Below are 18417 nucleotides of genomic sequence, written 5' to 3' on the forward strand. Positions count from 1 at the left end.
GAAAAAGAGAAAGAGAGAGAACAAACCTAACTTGTCCTTCCAGTGAGAAATATTTCTATCTTTCTATCAGGTTAGTGACCAATAGTGTCATCTGTATATATGTGTATGTATATGTGTGTACATGAATATATATGAATATATATACACACATACCTATCCTTATACATCTATATACATATACATACATGTGTATATATGTTTATGTAAAAAAAGCAGTTAATCCTATAGCTTTATAAGGATAGGTGCTTCAGATAGTTGTCTATTTAAATGTTTTTCTGTTGCAGTTCCAACATTTTACTTGTTTAGTAATTCGTTGCCTTAGGTCTGCTTACAGGTGACTACAGATATCTTAATACTCACTTTCTTTTAAAACTTTCTGGTTTAGGTCCATATGTTGAAAAAATCCAAGCAGAAACAGAAAAAAACTGGAAGCCTGAGAGAGATGAGAGTGGATAGCATGTCAGTCTCTGAAGGAGGACGCTAAGTGGAGAGCTGTGCTCAGAAGTGATGCAGTGTACCTACTGTAGATACCAAGAAGGTTCAGTAACACCGAGTGCAGACAACTGGTGGAGAGGGTTGCTTATGAGCGTGCCTTTCGTTATGTTTTGATAGTACTGGGTTCTACTTCATGTTTCAAAGATAGTGCCTCGTTATGACAAATAACTATTATGTACCGCTTGTCTCATCTGAAATGTTTACTTTGGGTTGCTTGTCCATAAGCCATTTCCTGGTTTTTCATGTATATAGAAACTGAGGCCAAACAGAGATTCCCAAATGCTGAGATTTCTGCATCTTCACAAAGACTCTTCCCCTCCTCCCAGCTTTTTCTTAAAGAAAATCATTCCATAGATAAACTTTGGTGCATTATTCCATAAGTGAAAACGTGTTCCTTTAAATTAATGCCCACAGTAGCCTCCCAACAAAAAAAACACAAAGACATGAGCTGCTGAGAACTCCTCAGATCAGTCCAAATAGCACAGCTGAAACAGCACTACTGTAAAGAGAAGAACACAAAACACAGGAGAGATAATTTCTATAAAAGGAGCCCTGTGCACTAGGAAGAGAGAAAGTACAAGAACAGTTGAGTCAAAATATTTCAGAGAGTTTACTTCAACAGTATTTGGACAGTATAAATGGAGGGGAAACAGCTTGTAGAGCAAGTTATCAACTGCAGCTTAGTTTCTCCTATTTATTCAGCCAAAGCCTGTTTTAAAAGGCGCTTGAATTTCAGCAACTACCCCTCTAATGTAAAAAAAGGATGAGAATACCCGAAGCAGTGTTACACTGTTGGGATTTTTTCTAGCATTGGAACTATTATCTTTGACACCAGACTTTTCTTCTTGTCTTTACTTGTGCTGTTTCATTTTCATTAATTTGTCACAGCTGGACTGTTATTTAACAGCAAGCTCAAGCACTAAAAGAATCACCACTAATTAGTGTTCACATAAGTAGATTAGCACAGTCCTATGTTAGAGCTGAACTGAAGTACAGTGTAGCTTCACTGAGGAGCCTTAGGAGGTGTTGAAGCCTGTAGTGTGCATGTAACATGCTGTAGGCTTCAGGTAGCTGGGAATGGGATAGCTGTCATGAAAACTCCCTTACCTGGTCAGCCTTCTCAAGTCCTTGGTGTGTGTTGTTACCAGGCGTGGGCCCAAAGACACAAGCGACTGTCTTTCTCACTTGGATGAGTGTGTGCTCTTCAGAGGCTGTTCCTCTGTCAGCTCCCATGAGACCGAGATCACCTCTCTGCGCTTATCCATCTGCTGAAGATATGGGGATCCAGTACTTCTTTTACAGCTTCCTGCTAGAGACTGGTGCTAGAGCAGACAAGCTGGTATGGTCATACACTACATGTATCTGCTGTCTGTGGCTGTAGTTGTGTTGGTCTTCACTCACATCTCTGCTGGTCTCATCTGACCGTGGTTCTCTGGTGAATGAACCTTTCACTTCAGATCAGCATCATACACAAGGGGTCCTTCTGAGCCAGCTGTGGTGCAGGGGACCTGCATGGTTTTGCCACTTGTATGCATCTGCTGCTTGGAGCTACTTAAGCCATGTTGGCCAGAGCCCACTTAGCTAGCCAGTGGGCTTACTTGTCCCCTATTGCACAGTAATAACTAATTTGGCTATGGATGACATGAATTCATCACTCAAGTGGCACCTTTAGGAGCGTTCCTCTTGCCACTGTGTCTAGAAAAACATCTGCAGCTGCTTCAGGGGACTTCAGAGTAACTTTGAAATATGCAAAAGCCATTTTGTGTTGTAGCCAATTACATGCTGAGGCAGTCCTTGCTGGGTCTTTTTGATCAGTCTGTACTCTGAGCACTGTGCCAGCTTCAGCAACATCTGAGTATTACCTGCGCTTTCTAATTCCCAGTCATGGTGCAGATGAGGGTGTGAATGTGGGTGCTGCAAGACAGTCATCTATAGCACAGAATGATACAGCTAAAGCTATAAATGGAGGCAAAACAGCTATGCAAAAGTGGCAGCCACCTGCAGCCTCTCCTTCCTGTCCAGTGCTTCCTTCTGTTCTTAGTGTTCTGGTAGAGATGCATTTGAGGGACTGACTCCTATTATCAATTAAGTCTGTTATTGTTTAAATTGTTAACATAATTTTAGGGATGTTCTTCAGGTACTACCATGTGGACTACAACTTACCTTTTTATGCAACATGCAAACTGGACTCATGCTATGAAAGAGATAGTGTGGATAGTACAGAACTGAAATCCTTATCTCCTGATCATTCAACACAGGGCTGCCTCTGCTTCAGAGTCTGGACATGAAGGATCAGCTGGATCTCTTCTGGCATCCTGGTAACAGCATTACAAGTAGGAAGAGTAAAGTGTTGTATTTTAGGGTGTGCCTTCTCAGGATGAAGCTCACAAATTAGAGAGGAAATCTGAAATAGATTGCTGCTTATAATTGTGCAGAAAGCCAGAGAATCTGGTTTGTGTCCTAATGGCAGCAGAAAGAATGCACGGTCTTATTTCCAATTGCTGACTCGGTAATGGAGAGGAAAACTTGACTTTTCGTTATAGAAGACATGCATAAGCTTTAAGCTTGCTGGTACTGACCATCTTCTGCAGCCCAAGTAAATAAACCTGTTTTACTATTCTTCCAGACATAGATAATCCTGCAGCATGCAGCTGACAGTGTTTCATGTTCTTGGCTCGTTAAGGGTCTAGCTGTTAATCCCTGTTTCTCAGCATCTGTTACCTGAAATAACATGAAACTGTGGGGTCACAGTATTTTAATCAGTGGGCCCTTTACTGTGGCATATCCTTCCATGGGGATTTTCCATCCCTGGAACACTGTATGAGCCAAGTGTGTCTCAGGGATAGCATCATGGTAGCAGTGTGGCACAGAAGTACAAATGTGTTCTCCTCACAACTGCCAGAGGGGATCCTGGCGGAGGACAGGAAGGCTTTGAGTTTTCTTTTTTCTTTCCCTTTTATTTTTTTCCAGAAACCAACTCCAACATATAGTTTGAGCAGATGAGTGGCACACTGAAATGAAAACGTATCTTAAGAAAAACACACTTGGCATTTAAAGTCTTTGTGCGTCATAAAATAATGCTTAGTATGTTTTGAAGACAAAACAGATTTCTGGGCAGTTGAGATAGGAAGGCTCCTGTCAAGCTTTTAAAAGGAGAAACTCACTATTTAACCCCTCTATTAAGACGTTTCAGTTTCAGGTACTGTAAAGGCCAGTACATCAAGAATTTTTTTTTTTTTGACATTTGCATCACACACAGTATGTGAGAAGTATTTTCTTCCATAGTATGTAAGACTTCCTTCAAGAGAGGAGATAACTCTGCAGTTAATACAAAACATCTTGACTTAGCCTTTCTGTTGAACAAAACAATGCAGTATAATTTACATGATAGTGAGCAGGTAAATGATTGTCGGCACTGAGTGTTCGAGTAACATTGTGTGAGAACCTTGTGGTCATATGGCCAAGTGTTTTAAATAATGCAGTAACAAAAGTGTGGGGGAAGAGGCTCGGTTCTGTCAATACAGGTGTTAATCAACATCAGGGATGCAGAACCAGGAACCATAATTTATGGACAGGGAAGAAATGCAGGCTCATTGCTATGCTGAGCACACTCCTTCATCCTCTCCCCGCTGCCCTGACTTTTTACCTTGCCTGTAAACCATGGCAGGCACAGATAGCACAGCTAGCATCTCTCCTGCTGGGACACACATTCCTGACCTTTTACTAGTGTCCTACTACGCTTTGCCAGCATGGGAGTGAGAAGTGTCCTGAACATCATGGTGCATTTCAAATACCCCACTATTGCAGACCAGAAAAGGTGGTCAGTTGGTTAAAATCTGTTTTGATGGGTAAACACATTACCTCTGTCTTGAATTAGGAGAACCAAAATTCAAAAGCTCATCACTGAGATACAGGTGCTACTTCAGAAAATTTGCTGCTTTTTCCCCATGGCTTTTACACTTGATGTGTATAGTTTAAATTGCTCATGTTTTTAATGCATTAATTTTTAAATTAAACTGTTATTTTGCCAAAAACTTTTTGTTTATTTATATATGTGTGTGTGTACGTATATATGTATACATACATATGCACACACCCTTTAAAAATAGGCTTTATTGTATTTCCTTTCTCAGTGCCTACTTGTACAGCTTTTGCTGCGTTACAACGTTCTGATAGCACTTGCTTCTGGATCTATTACCAGTTTTGGACAGGAGGTAGAGTTTACTTTCCTACTGGTTCCACATGTTTCTAAGGGACGTGTGCCAACAAGACATAATGGCAATATAGTGAAAGCACAACTGTGTTTAGAGTATAGTCTCTGCATGTGTACAGTTTGAGGTCCTCTTGCTCTTTCTAGATTTTAATCAAGTCTGTGTCTGTCTAAATCAATGGCAATGGCTATTGCAGCATTTTAAAAACTAGAAGAAGCTGTAGCATAGTCTACTGCAAGACTTAAATAAGGAACTGTTATAGCCAATTGTTCATTAATCTTCACAGTTATCCTCTTACAAGTGTTGTACAGATTGCATTTCTTTAACGAGGAAATAATGTGCTTGTTTTGAATATCAGCTCTTTGGAATCGCTAAGCATTCACATGTGCACATTACTCTGCAGCAGTCTTTTGGCATATAAATGTGTCATTACCAGCTGAAGCCTCATTTTGTTGGAGGAGAAGGTAAGAGGAGCTGTTGTGACACTTAAAAAGGGCTTATGTTGAAGACACAACAGATTCAGCTGCATGGGTATTTTATAACATACTGACTGTGTGAGCAGGTGTGGCCTGTGTTGCATACTGCATACTGCTGCTGGTCCATGCTTCAGCACTGAAACTGGGGGTGCATTGGAGTTGGGAACTGAGAGACCTGGCAGTAGATACTCTTTCAGCCTGCACCTCACACCTCTTCCTTAGAGCCTTCATAGTAACTGTGCATTTTCCTCTTCTGCTAGGCTGCCTTTCTGCCCTTTGGGCCCAGCCTTTATACTGAAACTGGTAATAAAAGCACCAGTATGTGGTGGTGAATGTGTGTGGAGAGCAGGGGAATGGAGATCCTGCTCTAAAACACAGCTCTGGCTATTGGGCTTAAACTGTTCATTAACTTCTACTTCAGCTATTTAACAGCTGTGGAGCAAAGACTCAGCAGCTACTGAACTACCTTGGATTCATGGTGATGACGTTGCCTCATTTTCAGGCTTTTATCCTGTAGTCCCTTAGATCCTATAGTGGATCCTTTGATCCACCAGTGCATGTATCACTTCATACACTTTTTGCACGTAACAGAAAATGCAAGTTAGATGGGCTTAGGGTGTGGCAAAATTGCAATGTTTGTACTTTTTTGTAAATATGGGGATGATTCTACAGATGCAAAGATGCACTTTCAGGTAACGGTGAAAACAAGTTTGTAGAATGCAACTGTTTAGGAGTTTCTCTTACTTGCAGCATCCCTTGATCCTCATCCATCTCTAATACTGTGTTCTCATTGAAAGCCTGCTTGGGAGTGAGAGATGGTATCTTCTTCCCATCACAGTATGTATTTATAGCTGGCTGACTGAAAGTTCATATATATTTTTAAACAATTGCAAATTGGCTGCTATTTTAAGATTTATGTTTATTAGACTGATTTTATAATGCATAAAAGTAATGTTAAACTTTTATTTATAATGTAAACATTTACTGATTTGACACTTGGCTTGTAGGAGAGATCCAGCTCAAAGCCTTTGTTCCTTTTGCTATTTAATGTATTTTTTTAACAGTGTAGCCATTGTGTGTGTGGAACGCAGTGAAATGAATGCGAACTACTAATCTTAACCTGCAGTTAGACCAGCAGTTTCAATGTTTACAGGACAGTTACTATTGATTGTAAACCCATACATGTTGGTTGAAACAGTGCACTCTTTCCGTGTTTCTGCATTGTTTCTGCTTCCCATGACAATTAATGAAGTAGTTGCCTTCTGGATTAGATTCCTGGTGATGTCCCTTTGGTGAGATTTAAACGCAGATGATGGCTTTTCTGCCATGTACTCGTAGGACAGAATTTCTACTGAGACAAGTGTTGTATTGAACATGTTTTCTGAAAGATTGACTTTATTTTTTGTGAAGATAATTTATGAGAATGTTTTATAAGCAGATCAGTGTTGTTGAAAAAGTTGGTGGGAAGTCCTGAAATAAATGTGTGTAGATATTAAAGATGTATCCACAAGCAAAGTATTTTTTAATAGGACACTAGCAACACACCCATTTAACATGTCACTGTGCACAGCTCAAGTGTGTTATTTAGGAGACAATTTCAGAAGATGTGGCTTCATTTATATTGTGCATATCCGTTGTTACACCTCTGTCAGCAACTCCTAATATAAACATCAGCTGTAAAAGGTGGAACTTTTCCCCCGTGCAAATTACTGCAGGTTAAAGAGCAAAGAGCCCAGCCTTGTGCTTGGCTGCAGCAATGTTACGAGCCTGGTGACTGTTTGGCACTTCCAGTCCTCTCAGTGTCTGCAGGGTGTGCCACACATTAGTCCTTTTGCTTTTTGAAGGAAAGAAGGTACAAATCGACATGTGCCTGTGTCAAACAGCTAGCAGCATGCCTTGCCATGGCATCCATTACTTTGTGCAGCTGATCTTGCCAAATTGGGTAGCAAGAGGTGCTTGAAGAATTGCTGAGTATTTATTGTGTAATTTTAGGTGCTTATAAAGCCTTCACTACTATTTTAAAGGAAATTTCTGGGGATCTGTAGCATAGCAATAGCTGTTTTAACTCCAGCTTTCTGTACATGCCAAAAGCAAGTTATCCTTGGGATAGTTTAATTAGCAATTATGAAGATAGTAGCAAACAATACCTTGAAGCTGCGAGTTCTGAGTGTTGGAAGGGAGCATCTCTGCTTTGAATGCAACACATCACAGAGTTTGTAATTCACTACAGGTTTGTGTCCCTCCTACTTATGAACCACCTATGACATCTTAACTCTTCTCAAACTATGGCTTAACTATTGCTTAAATAACTGTTTCTCAGCTCTGGTTATTTAAATCATCCAACTTCAAGCAGCTTTATGAATGCTATTTTAATATGAAGATACTCTTAAGATGTCTTATAGCATTTCTTGTGAATGTTCTAATACATTGGTAATAAATCATCTTGGCCCCACAAGCTAAGGTAAACTGACCATTGAACAGTTCAGTTAGTCTAGTGCTTATTCTTTGTGCATCTGCCTAATAATTCTCAGAAAGAAAAAAAGCCTAAGTATAAGCATTGAAGTGATTGAAAACTGTTTCCACATTGTGTGCCTCAAACCAGTAATGCATTATCACACATTTACTTGTGGATTGGTCTCAGAACCAGGCGTTTAACAATGTAACTTGTTTCTCAGTGTCTGCCTTGCAAATCACTATGCTGCGGTAACTTGTCTGCAAGTAACATACCTAGTGTAGTAATTGGTTTAAAAAAAGTAATTTATAAAAGATGGACTTTTCTCTTATATTTAAACATCTGTTTGTCCTTGGGTAATGTTGTTAGAACAATTCTGTATATATTTTGCAATATGTGTTTTGTGTTTAATTTGATTGTACATTTTGCACTGATTTGAAATTCTGTATTCTTACTTACAAGTTCCAGAGATCTGTAACTAAAATTTGTCTGTGAAAAATACAACATCTCTTCTATCCTGGATATTTTTGGAGTAGTCCTGCTTTAAAAATAGTAAATACACTCTGCAGGCAGAAACATGCTTTGTTTCAGCTGGGCACTACTTTTATACTGTAGCCTTGCTGTTTGAGATTGGGTCATGCTTGGTTAGAGGGTGGATGTGTTGTAGCAGTGTTTTTTTTGTAGGTTTTAGTTTCTCATATGACACCTGCACACTAAGTTTCACCCCTGCAACATTCAAGCACTTCTAGAACCCTTATTTCTGTGGGTAGCACTTATTGTAACTGGTAAAATCTTTCTGTGATAGCACCACAGTGTGTTAAGCATTTTTGTTTTGTGAGTTACTTTAATGATGATCCAGATTTTCCAAGGTAGTTTTGTACCATTGCTTGTCCTGTTTGCACCCCTGTAGAAACACATAACCAGGTGTTTTCAGGCTGTGGGGAACAGGCCCATGCGTAGCCCCACTGTGCTTGGCTCAGGTGAGCAGTGATGGGCCTGGCCTGCACAACCCAAGGGCCAGACCCCATGGACCTTGGCTTGGAGAGGGGGTCAGCTGGGGCAAGAGGAAGGGCTGTCCAGGGAGCAGAGCCCAGATGGAAACTCCCCTTACTGTGGGTGGACAGCCCACACCTCCCTGGAAGTCAAGAGCCATCAGCTCCTGGCCTGCCTCTCATTGCTGATGGGGGTCCACTTGCTTGACACCTCCTCTTAGGATGTCCCTGCTGTAGTAACCCTTCTTCTGGTATGGAGCAATTGTTTCTCCCCACTCTGTTCAACAGCTGCGTGTAGAACAGGGGAGAGCTTGTCTTTGCCCTAGCATCTCAGGGTAAACCTCGTTGTTCCTTGCTGGGCTGCAAATCAACAAGCTCTGAAGCAGCTACAACTACATTTATAAAACATATATATAAAAACTCAGTTTAGGACTACTGTTCTGGGAAAAGAGGGGAAGCAAACAAAACATTGACCTTCATGTGGAAGAAAAACCACAAAACACCCAAACCTGAAGTGTTCATGATTTAACGAAGCTTTATGCCTACTAGCTTGCCTTAAAAATGGAAGAAAAAAATGCCCTTTCTCTGTTAACTGGAGAAAGCAAAGTAGCATTTTCCACTTGTTCTTCAGGTCCTAGTGGTGGTGTGGCACACTAAAACATACTGCTCTTCACATTGTATGCACTTCTTTTCTGCACACATTGCAACCCAGCACCTATTTCAAATATGCAATTACAGGAGCCAGACAGGCTGTCCAGTGGGTAAAACACATGTATCTGGAGAACTTGGGAAATCTCTGTGGGTGCTAAATGTGGTGAAGTGCTTCCAAATGCTGCAGGTTGGCTTGTAGTACACCTTGTGAGACAACAGCATGCAGTGAGCGAGGTGAACTTTGTTTTTCAGGATACAGGGGCAAAAAATTCATCCTTGTCCAGAGTCCAGAAAAAGAAAGTCTGATCTAATTATCCAGTAACTGGGAAGAACCAGGCAGGGATAAAACTGATCCTCCTTAGCAGAGCACTACTAGAGGCTCTGGCATCACATCTGACAGACATCTCCTCGAAGCTGTGGGCATGACACCCCAACCTGCCCACAGGAGGCAGCCAGCAGACCTATGCTGTGGTGCAGCTGCCATGTGAGGCTTCTTATAAAGTTGCTTAATGAGGGTAAAGGCACATCCTCAGTCCTCCCCTTTTGCAGGGAGGCCTCAAAATCTACTCAAGCCTCAATGAGAGTGCTCTCACTGCCAAAGGGCAAGAGGAAAACAAGGAAAGAAGTGTGAGTGGAGGAGCTCCCTAGCTGGGGTTCCAGATAACCTAGAAATTCACTGTTGGAGGGATTTGGGGGACAAGGGGCTGTTTGGGTATCCAGAGGGTTGCACCCCATGTTTAAGTGCATGTCTGAAGTGGCCTGTGGGCAGAAAAGGTACCAGGTCAAGTTATCTGCCATTTCAGGGTGAGGCACCATAAGCTTCAGTGGAGGATTAGTATTCACACACAATACACATCCAGGAACTCCGGTGCTTCAAAGATGCCATGATGTTGTGCCTATATCAATGATGATCTACCAGTGAATTTTACGCCTGCCCTCCTCTGAGCTGAGAGAACAGCAAGGATCTGGTTTGCAGGCAGAATGGATGATTTCCAGTAGTCCCTCCCTTCCTGCTCATATAGGATTGTGCCTTGCAATCTGGCTGTGCCACATTCCCATGAAGGGGGACTAGTGTCTGAGAATGGGAAAGGTGCTTTGACCATGGTAAATCCCTGTTTGAATTCCAAGTGGATTTAGTCACCAGTTGGACAAATACACTTTGAAGTACAGCTAAGCAAAAGACTTTTAGACAAATAATTAAGTCACAAGCAAATTAAATTGAAGGGCAGCTGAAGCCATTTTTGACATCAAATTGATCATCGGATGACAACTTTGACCCCCTGAAACAGATGCTGTCTTGTTTCAGACAACTGGTGGACTGTAGCACACAGGGGATTCGTCCTGCTGAGACTGAATGACCAAATGCTGGAATGCATGGTGGCAGCGGTTGCGTTTCCTCATTCCTAGGACCAGCATGTTGCAAACAGATCAATGCAGGCATAGAGCAATGCCTTTGCAGGCACCCGTATAGAGGGCAAGCAGGAATGATGTGAATAGTACAAATGGGCCAACCCTGTGTCTTCTCACCAACTAACTGGTCTCAAAGTTCACTGCTGAACAGTCTCTCAATTTTCCCAGGCCTCTCTTGCAGCTGGCACCATACTCTTGGTCTATCCAGAACCTGGCTCTCACACCTCTTAACCAAGAAATCCAGCTTAAAAGTCTGCTACAGCATCACAGAGAGAGGAAAAACAACAACAACGAAACAGTTATAGGCAGTGTTTAATAAGGAGATAGAACAGCCTGCGAGGATGAGGCACAGAGTCAGGCCAGAGTAGTGCTCTGACCAGGAGCCTGCTGACTTATCATGGGGCCCTTGTAATAAGAGGGGGTGTCAGCAGGGGCATCAGAAAACACACCCAGAGAAACTGCACACGAACAGTACCCCACCCTGGACTGGGTAATGGGGTAGGGACAAGCTCTGTCACTTTGACGGCTTCTGTCAGCCAACCTGTGCTATGAATCAAAGTGATTGTTTACCACAAGCAGCCACTCACACAGGCAAGTGCTGGCCCTGCTGCTGGAACAGTGTCTCTGGGTCTGTGCCAGCTACCTATGAGGGTGGTGTGATCCCAGGGTTTCTGGGGATAATGCTCATTTGTACACTGTTTTGAGGTCAGGACATCCTGGCTCAAAGGGGCTTTCCCTCCCACAATTCCTCAAGCACAAGCAACCACAGCAGCTCTGGGGGCACAAAACATCCCCAGCAGCAGGGACATCGGCCATGGATCTGGCCAGTCCTGCTTCAGACTGGCCAAGTTGAAACAAAATAATCCAGTCACATGGGTCACTACACAACCTTGCATCAAAGGTCCTGCTCCCGCATCTCTCTGTCTCAGCAGGATGACTTGGTGTTCTCTGCTGCAGCAGCCTCTTCTACAAAAGACGGAGCAGAGCTGGTAGCAAGTCTCTTACAACTCTGTCTCATAAGCCACAGTCCCACACAGCTGCACCCCAGCATCCCCTATCTGAACAAAACTTCTGGACGCTGAGGGAGCTGTCTGACAGAGTCTCAGCACATCTGCAACAAAGGTGTGGAAACAGACCTCACCTAGTTGATGCCAGGACTGAAGAGCCTCCATCAGTCCTGTTACAGGAGAGGAGACTGCTTCAGTTGACTGGGCAATACTTTTTTCCTCTGCATTCTTCCACCTCAGCTTCCCAACCTTTGGTTCTTCCTGGCACCTCCACCCTCCTCCTAACTCCTCATCAGCCATTCCCTTCCCAGGACTCATTGTCACTCCTGTGTCACTGTTCTGTACAATGACTTGCCATATTTGCTCTCATCTAGAAACATTTGACTGTTTTTTTTTCAGGCTTCTTTGCGTTATAAGTGAACATTGTGTGGATTTTTTTTCAATCGCTTTAAATTTGTAACTGTGGTGTGTCAGCAGCTCTGGTCATAAACTTTAAACTGCAGCCTGCTAAAACATGTCCAAAGTCTCAGTTATATCTGCCTGTTAGAGGGAGCTGCTTTAGTTTCTGTTAATTATAAATATCCTCCCAGGTGTCTGCCAAGTTTTATCCTAAGTGTTGCCACAAAATGAAGCAGTATCATTGAAGTACCACGGTGCTAAAACAGGAACCTTAGTTCTGGCAATTCTTTTTTATATACAAACAAGGCCATTTGCTGCTGGGCACAGCTTTATGGTTTTGCTGTCTAGTTAACTGTACTCACGGTTAAACTGGCAGTTGCTGCCCTCTTGCTTTCTGACTGAGGATAGCAAAACCCTCTGACTGAATTAGGAAACGCTTTCAGAAACCTATTGCTGTGGGTTAAAAATTATTGTGAAAGAAATGGTGGGGTGTAGTTATGCAAAGATGCTTATGCTATAACTGTTTGGGTCATGGATAAAAAAGCTTGTTCAATTTTTTTAAAGTCATCCTCCTCTGAAATTATCATCAGTTTGGGGAGGAAAAAAAGGCAGTAAGGTGGGGTGCTGAGGGCACAGGTCTCTAAGGCTGCTCTCCCAGTGTCTCCAGAGCTTTCTTTGATGGTCCCTTATGCTGTCGACTCCATGGTGCCTGCCTCCATCCCTGCCATGGGGCGCCTCCCTACACTAGGACATGTTGAACCCACCGCTGGGAGCAGCAGTGGTGCTGCAGTGCCATGCTGTGCTGCAGCGTGGAGAGCATGGGCTGTCCAGCTTCTTCCCAAGAAAAAAAGCAGGTGCTATGGCTGCACCTTGGGGGAGAGGGAAAGCTGAGCCTTCTCCCACAGTAGGGTCCCCAGAGACTCCTGCTTTGTCCTGCCCCTTGCCAAGGACTGTTGCTGCTGAGGAGTGCATCACTGGCAAGTCTAGCTGGGTCTTGCAGGGCAGCGAGGTGGTCCAGCCCCTGGAGCGGCATGCAGCACTGCTGGGAGGAGCGGCAGAAAGGCGTGGGGTGCTTCTCTGCAAGTGCCATTCTGCTCTGGAGTGGGGCATGCATGCTGGGGGAGCATTGCCAAGCCAGTGGCTCCACAGAGGAAGGGCGCAAGGGACCTGGTCCCCTGTAGGGGAAAATGTGGCACTGGTAGTTTGGCTCTCTGAAAGCTGCCTGCAAAGGGATGCAGGGCAACCCAAGGTACGGCCCAGTGGCCAGGCCCCATGGTGCTGAGCTTGGGGAACAATGTCTTGCACAGCCAGTGGGGGCCAGGTCTTGCAGCACCCAGCACAGGGAGGTCATGGTGTTTAACAGCATGAGAGCCAAGCCCCAGCACTCAGCAGTGGCAAATAAAGCCCGGCACTGATCTGGGGCCAGGTCCCAGGGTGCTGAGAGTGGGAGCAGCCTTGGTGGCAAAGGTCTGCGGGCCTTCAAGAATAGGACTCTTAGCTCTCCTGTTCAAGTAGGAGTCTGAAATTCATGGCCAGCATGCCTAAGGCCAGGCCCCATGGCACTCTGCACAGGGGTACAGTTCCAGACAGCGATGGCACAGCCCCAGGCCAGACACCATGGGCATTGGTTTGGAGGGATATGGGGATCAAAGCCATCAACAGCCCAAGGGCCAGGATGCCTCCCCCTCCCTGGGGCACCTGCCCGCTCCAACAGCACGCTGGGGAACCACCTAAAAAGCACGACCAGCAGGGCACTGCCATCACGAAGGGCCCCTTGCGGAGCAGCAGGAAGGTTACGGGTCAGTGCTATCAGCCACCAGTACAACATTACGCTCTCAGGCACAAAAGCTGCAGCGGCTGCTGCTCTCATGAGTGCTCCGAGCGCATCCACATCTGCCCCTCTGGCGCCCAGAGCCCTGAGGCACACGGGACTCACGCAGGCGGCTGGGGCAGGACGCGCCTGCTTTCTGTGAGTCTTCCAGAAAGAGCAGGCACCACGGCAGGATTAAGCTGTCACTCTGCTCCGTGCCACTTCACAGCTACGCCGCTGTGGAAGCGGCACACCGCTGCCATTTCCATTCAACACAAGGCTGACTTCTAACCCAGGCCGGTGACCTGCAGAGGATTACCACCACAATCACAGCTCCAGCGGACTTAGCGCAGCCACAATGAGGGAGCAGCAAACACTTTCTCGCCACCATCAGCTGATGGCCCAGGGCAGCCGAAAACAACACTGAAAGAGAAATGATGGGGCAGCAGTTGGGTAAGCCACCTGGATTAGAGTGGCTCAAAGCGGGCTGAAAACCAGCATGTACCGCTAACCCAGCAAAACTGCAGCTCCAGCCCTCAGCTCAGTTCACCCAAACACCGTCGGGCAGCTGCTGGGTCCGAGCACGCCGACAAGGGACACGAACACTAACGCTGCAACGCAGAAGTCAGGCAAGGGGTAAAGGGCAGACAGCCACGACCCTCAACACGCAGCATCGCCTGACACCTACACACAAACCTCCTTCTGCTTTCATCGTGCCCGCCACAGCAGCTCCCTCCCTCCCGGGCCTGGGAAACAGCGACATCCCCCACACCTCTGCTGTGACACCTTTGGCCAGATTCCTCCCCAGAAGACGTGGGAGCAGGCCAAGAGCACAGGGGAGCTATGGCAGCATCCAAAAAGGCAAAGGGTCACCCGTCTCCCTCCCGGGTACCAACCCCCATTCAAACTTCACCTTCTGCAAGGGCAGGAGCCTGCATTCCCACATCCCAAAAGCCACCACTGGCATGGGCAGCATCCAAGGGCCCACCACACTTCACCTCACTCACTCACACACGTGTGCACACACTGACCTGTTTACCACAGTGACGTGCCTCTGCATGGGAATTTCTTTAGACGGTCCGCTCCCAGCAGCTGGCGGCAAGGCAGACCGGGCACTCTCCATGGCGGGTTTCACCACTCCACACGCCACTCCTCTGCCTCGCGGAGGGCGAGGAACAGGCCTCTTGCTGCCTTCTTCTGGCATGCTCAGAGGCCTGGGCTGTCGCAAAGTTCCTTTGGGCTTTCCTAAAGAGTTTGCAGATGTAGCTGTGAGTAGTGCTCTCCTCCACCCAACCCAGAGAGACTTCAAGCACTGCAGGTAACTCCTCCAGGGAGCCCATACTTTTCCAAAAGACGGTTAAGAAGGACGCTCTCAGCCACCGTTGTGAGTCTCTGCTACAGCATCACGGCTCGCACCCAACAACTCACAAACCACAGTCCCACCACTGTGCTGCAGCAGGGAAAGAACAGGAGACCCATCTCCCCTTACCCTCTCGGAAAAGCCATGTACCTGTGAGGTGCCGCAACAGGTCACGTCTCAGGTGGAACCCACAGTCAGGTTGCCCTTTAGCACCCAACAGCACCAGCAGCTCCCAGAGGTGTGGCACATGCAGCCTAATTCCACCTCCTCGGTCACCTCCTGCGCCACCGCCCAAAGGTTTCTTCTTCTCTACCCTGGCTTGCAAGCACTCTCCTCCCAAACTCCCACCACACAGCAGAGGTTACCAAATAACACCTGCAGAGGAACACGCCACGCTGGCCTTCAGGCCACACCGGCATAAACAAGCTCTGCGCCACTTCACTCTTTACTTGCTGGCTGTACCACACCAGTTTTGGTGGGCTCAAACACTTCCAAGGGGTATTGCTGTGCAAGACAGTGAACCAATGTGTGTTTACAATCACTGTCGTTTAACTGGGATATGAGTCAACAGTTCAGCTTCCCAGCTAGAGGGTAGACGGTTGGCGTGGTCGCAGCAGAGCAAGAAGCAGCAAAGCCTTTGTTACAGATGACAACAGGGGAATACAAACAAACTGCGAGACCCACAGTTGCTCCAAGCTGCCAACTTGCAAGCAGATGGGCCTTGCCTGGGCCTGATCCTGGGAAACCCCACTGATGCAGCAGCACAGTAACATCTCATCCACAGCCCTCACAAGGATTTGCAACCATTTCCATGCCTGTAACTGCTGGGTCATGCAGGCCTGCAGGCAGTTCAGAAGAGGATTCAGCAACTGACTCAGACCTTGGAGACTTCCTTTTCCTTTTGCAGTGCCCCCCAGAAATCAGCAAAGCAGACAGCCAGGTTCACCAGAGCCTCTTCATCACCTTCCCTTACTAGGTTGGGCCCCACCAGGGGACAGCCTGGCTTCTCACTCCAATACCACATACCCACCATCTTGCTTTACAAGACTGCCCTGTTCCCTCCTATCCCAAACCAGGACAACAGACTCCCAAGGCACTGCTCATGTCTGCACAGGTAAAACAGAGGCAGGACAAACTCAGAGACTTGGCCAGCACCTCTGAAATTTAGCAAACAGCAGCTCCAGACAGGAACTTTTCTCACAAGCAAGGCAGGACAACCAAAGCAGAAAAAACAAGTGCCAAGACAAAAAAAGCAAGCCATTGCTAAGCAGCAACAACTTGCTTGAGAGTTCTCCTCAGTCTCTCAGGCTGTCCCAAGTAGCCCAGGGAAATATGGGCAATGGATGACAACACTAGGAACAAGGCAACACTCGTGGTGTCCAGCAGCGCACTCCAGCTTGTCCTTCTCCTCCTCCTCCGCACACCCAGCATCTGCACTGGGCTGGCTCAACCTACAGCCATTGGAGGGGGGGCCTCTCCTTCTGAGGGACAGTTCTCCCTTCCGAGGAGCTCCTGCTTAGAAATCAGCTGGTGTACCCGCTGTGCAGTCAACACCTATGAAAACGTATAGCAGTGGTGTCAGAGCTTGGATGGACAGCCTTGTTTGTGCTTAAATGCAAACACGCACACAGCACATATTCAGCATGACCTGGGGGGCAAAGAATCCCCTCTTCTGCTCTCTCCATGCTTCAGAGAGGTACACAAAACATGCAGGAGCAGTCCCAGGCTGTGACCAGCCCATGCCAGTGCACAACTGCACCCACCAGCCCCGCTCAATGTCTGCCCAGGACATACTCCTTCAGCATGTCTTTCAACAGATAGATGGGAACAGACCTTGCGATATATGAGACTGTTGTTTGCCTAAAAATACCCTCAGATAGGAAGATGATGTGTGCATGAACATGTAGCACATCCTCAGATGAGGTGATGCGGCTTGGCATGACCCTCCTGTGTACAGACCACACTGGTCTGCCATGCAGCCCTTTTGCCCTGCTCAGCATTTCTGCATGGGTCAGATCCCCCAGGGCCATAAGCACCATGAGACTCCCAACAAAATGCAGAGTATCTTCTCTGTTACTCAAAACTAAAACCCCCAACAGACCTTTTATCACCACCATCATCACTGGGACTCTTCTGGGCCCCAAAATAATCATGGTCTGAGCTGAAAAGCTCTGCAACACTGCTGCTACTGATTCATTTGTTCTTTCTGCAGGAGCTCTGGTCCCTAAGGGCACAGAAGCCTTGCAGAATGTTGTTGTCTAACAGGCCAGTCTTGTTTGCATGCTTGATCTTCTGGCTTTTATCTACAGCTTTGACCTAAGGATAAGGAAGCACACGTGGTGTTTTCTGGGATCCCCTTAAGGTATTTTCCTCACTGTCCTCATACACATGTTCTTCTGACACTGGAATTTTGTTCTGGCCTTCTGTTTTCACAGACTGTATTGCCCATGTCTGGTAGGGCCATCCAATGCCTGCCCCAGTGATACTGCATGACCATCCCATTGGGCTCTGCCTGGGCATGGGGCCCTCCCAGTCTGGCTCACAGGACAGCTGTCTTCTTGGCACATGACAGGGTTTGTGCTGAGGCCTGCTTGGTGGCCCTCAAGCACATTCCAACTTCTCCATGCCACCCTCACAGGTCAATGCTTCTTCTGCAAAGTGGAGGGCCCAAAGCTGCCTTTTACATTTGTTTAATTACATTTTATTCACATTTAATTATTAATTCCATTAGCTCTTAATAAAGACTGGTTTATCCACTTTATACGTATGCTTTTACATTATAAACATTTCATTTGTATACCTTTATAAATATATATATAATTAATGCATCTATATATAAATAAAAATGAATATTAATACACTCCTTTATACATATATTTCTAACTATGTATCTATTGTATGCATTGATATAAATGTATATATTTTTATATCAGAACACTTTCTGGTACAAAGCAAGCAGGGGTTGCAACACTGAACAATATGGCAGCTCCCTCCCACAAAATGGTGGCAGAAACCTGCTAGCAAGGGTTCCTGCCTGGGAAGGCTGGGCAGTGCAGGAGCTGGTTTCAAAACGGGTGCCAGAGCTACCTAAAGCCCTCCCACCTCCCTCAGCTCACAGGAGCTCAGCAGCCACACTGGGCATTTGGATCCTTCC

At 45.9% G+C, this 18417-nt stretch overlaps 1 protein-coding gene across 2 annotated transcripts in view; it reads left to right on the forward strand.

The window, feature by feature from the left end:
* The window catches only part of DGKQ (diacylglycerol kinase theta), a 98624-nt gene extending 90470 nt beyond the window's left edge, over positions 1 to 8154 (forward strand). The window contains exons 23-24 of one of the 2 annotated variants that reach the window (XR_012627024.1): positions 386 to 538; positions 1644 to 8154. Coding sequence is in view for 1 of the 2 variants with exons in the window: in XM_074855622.1 (XP_074711723.1) it covers positions 386 to 484 (99 nt within the window). In the remaining variant the exon portion in view is untranslated. Of the gene's footprint in view, positions 1 to 385 lie in introns of both variants that reach the window. The other variant, XM_074855622.1, reaches the window with a different exon arrangement.
* The last annotated feature ends 10263 nt before the right edge of the window (positions 8155 to 18417 follow it).

The sequence above is a fragment of the Strix uralensis genome, chromosome Z (genome assembly GCF_047716275.1).
Source record: "Strix uralensis isolate ZFMK-TIS-50842 chromosome Z, bStrUra1, whole genome shotgun sequence".
Taxonomy (NCBI): Eukaryota; Metazoa; Chordata; class Aves; order Strigiformes; family Strigidae; genus Strix; species Strix uralensis.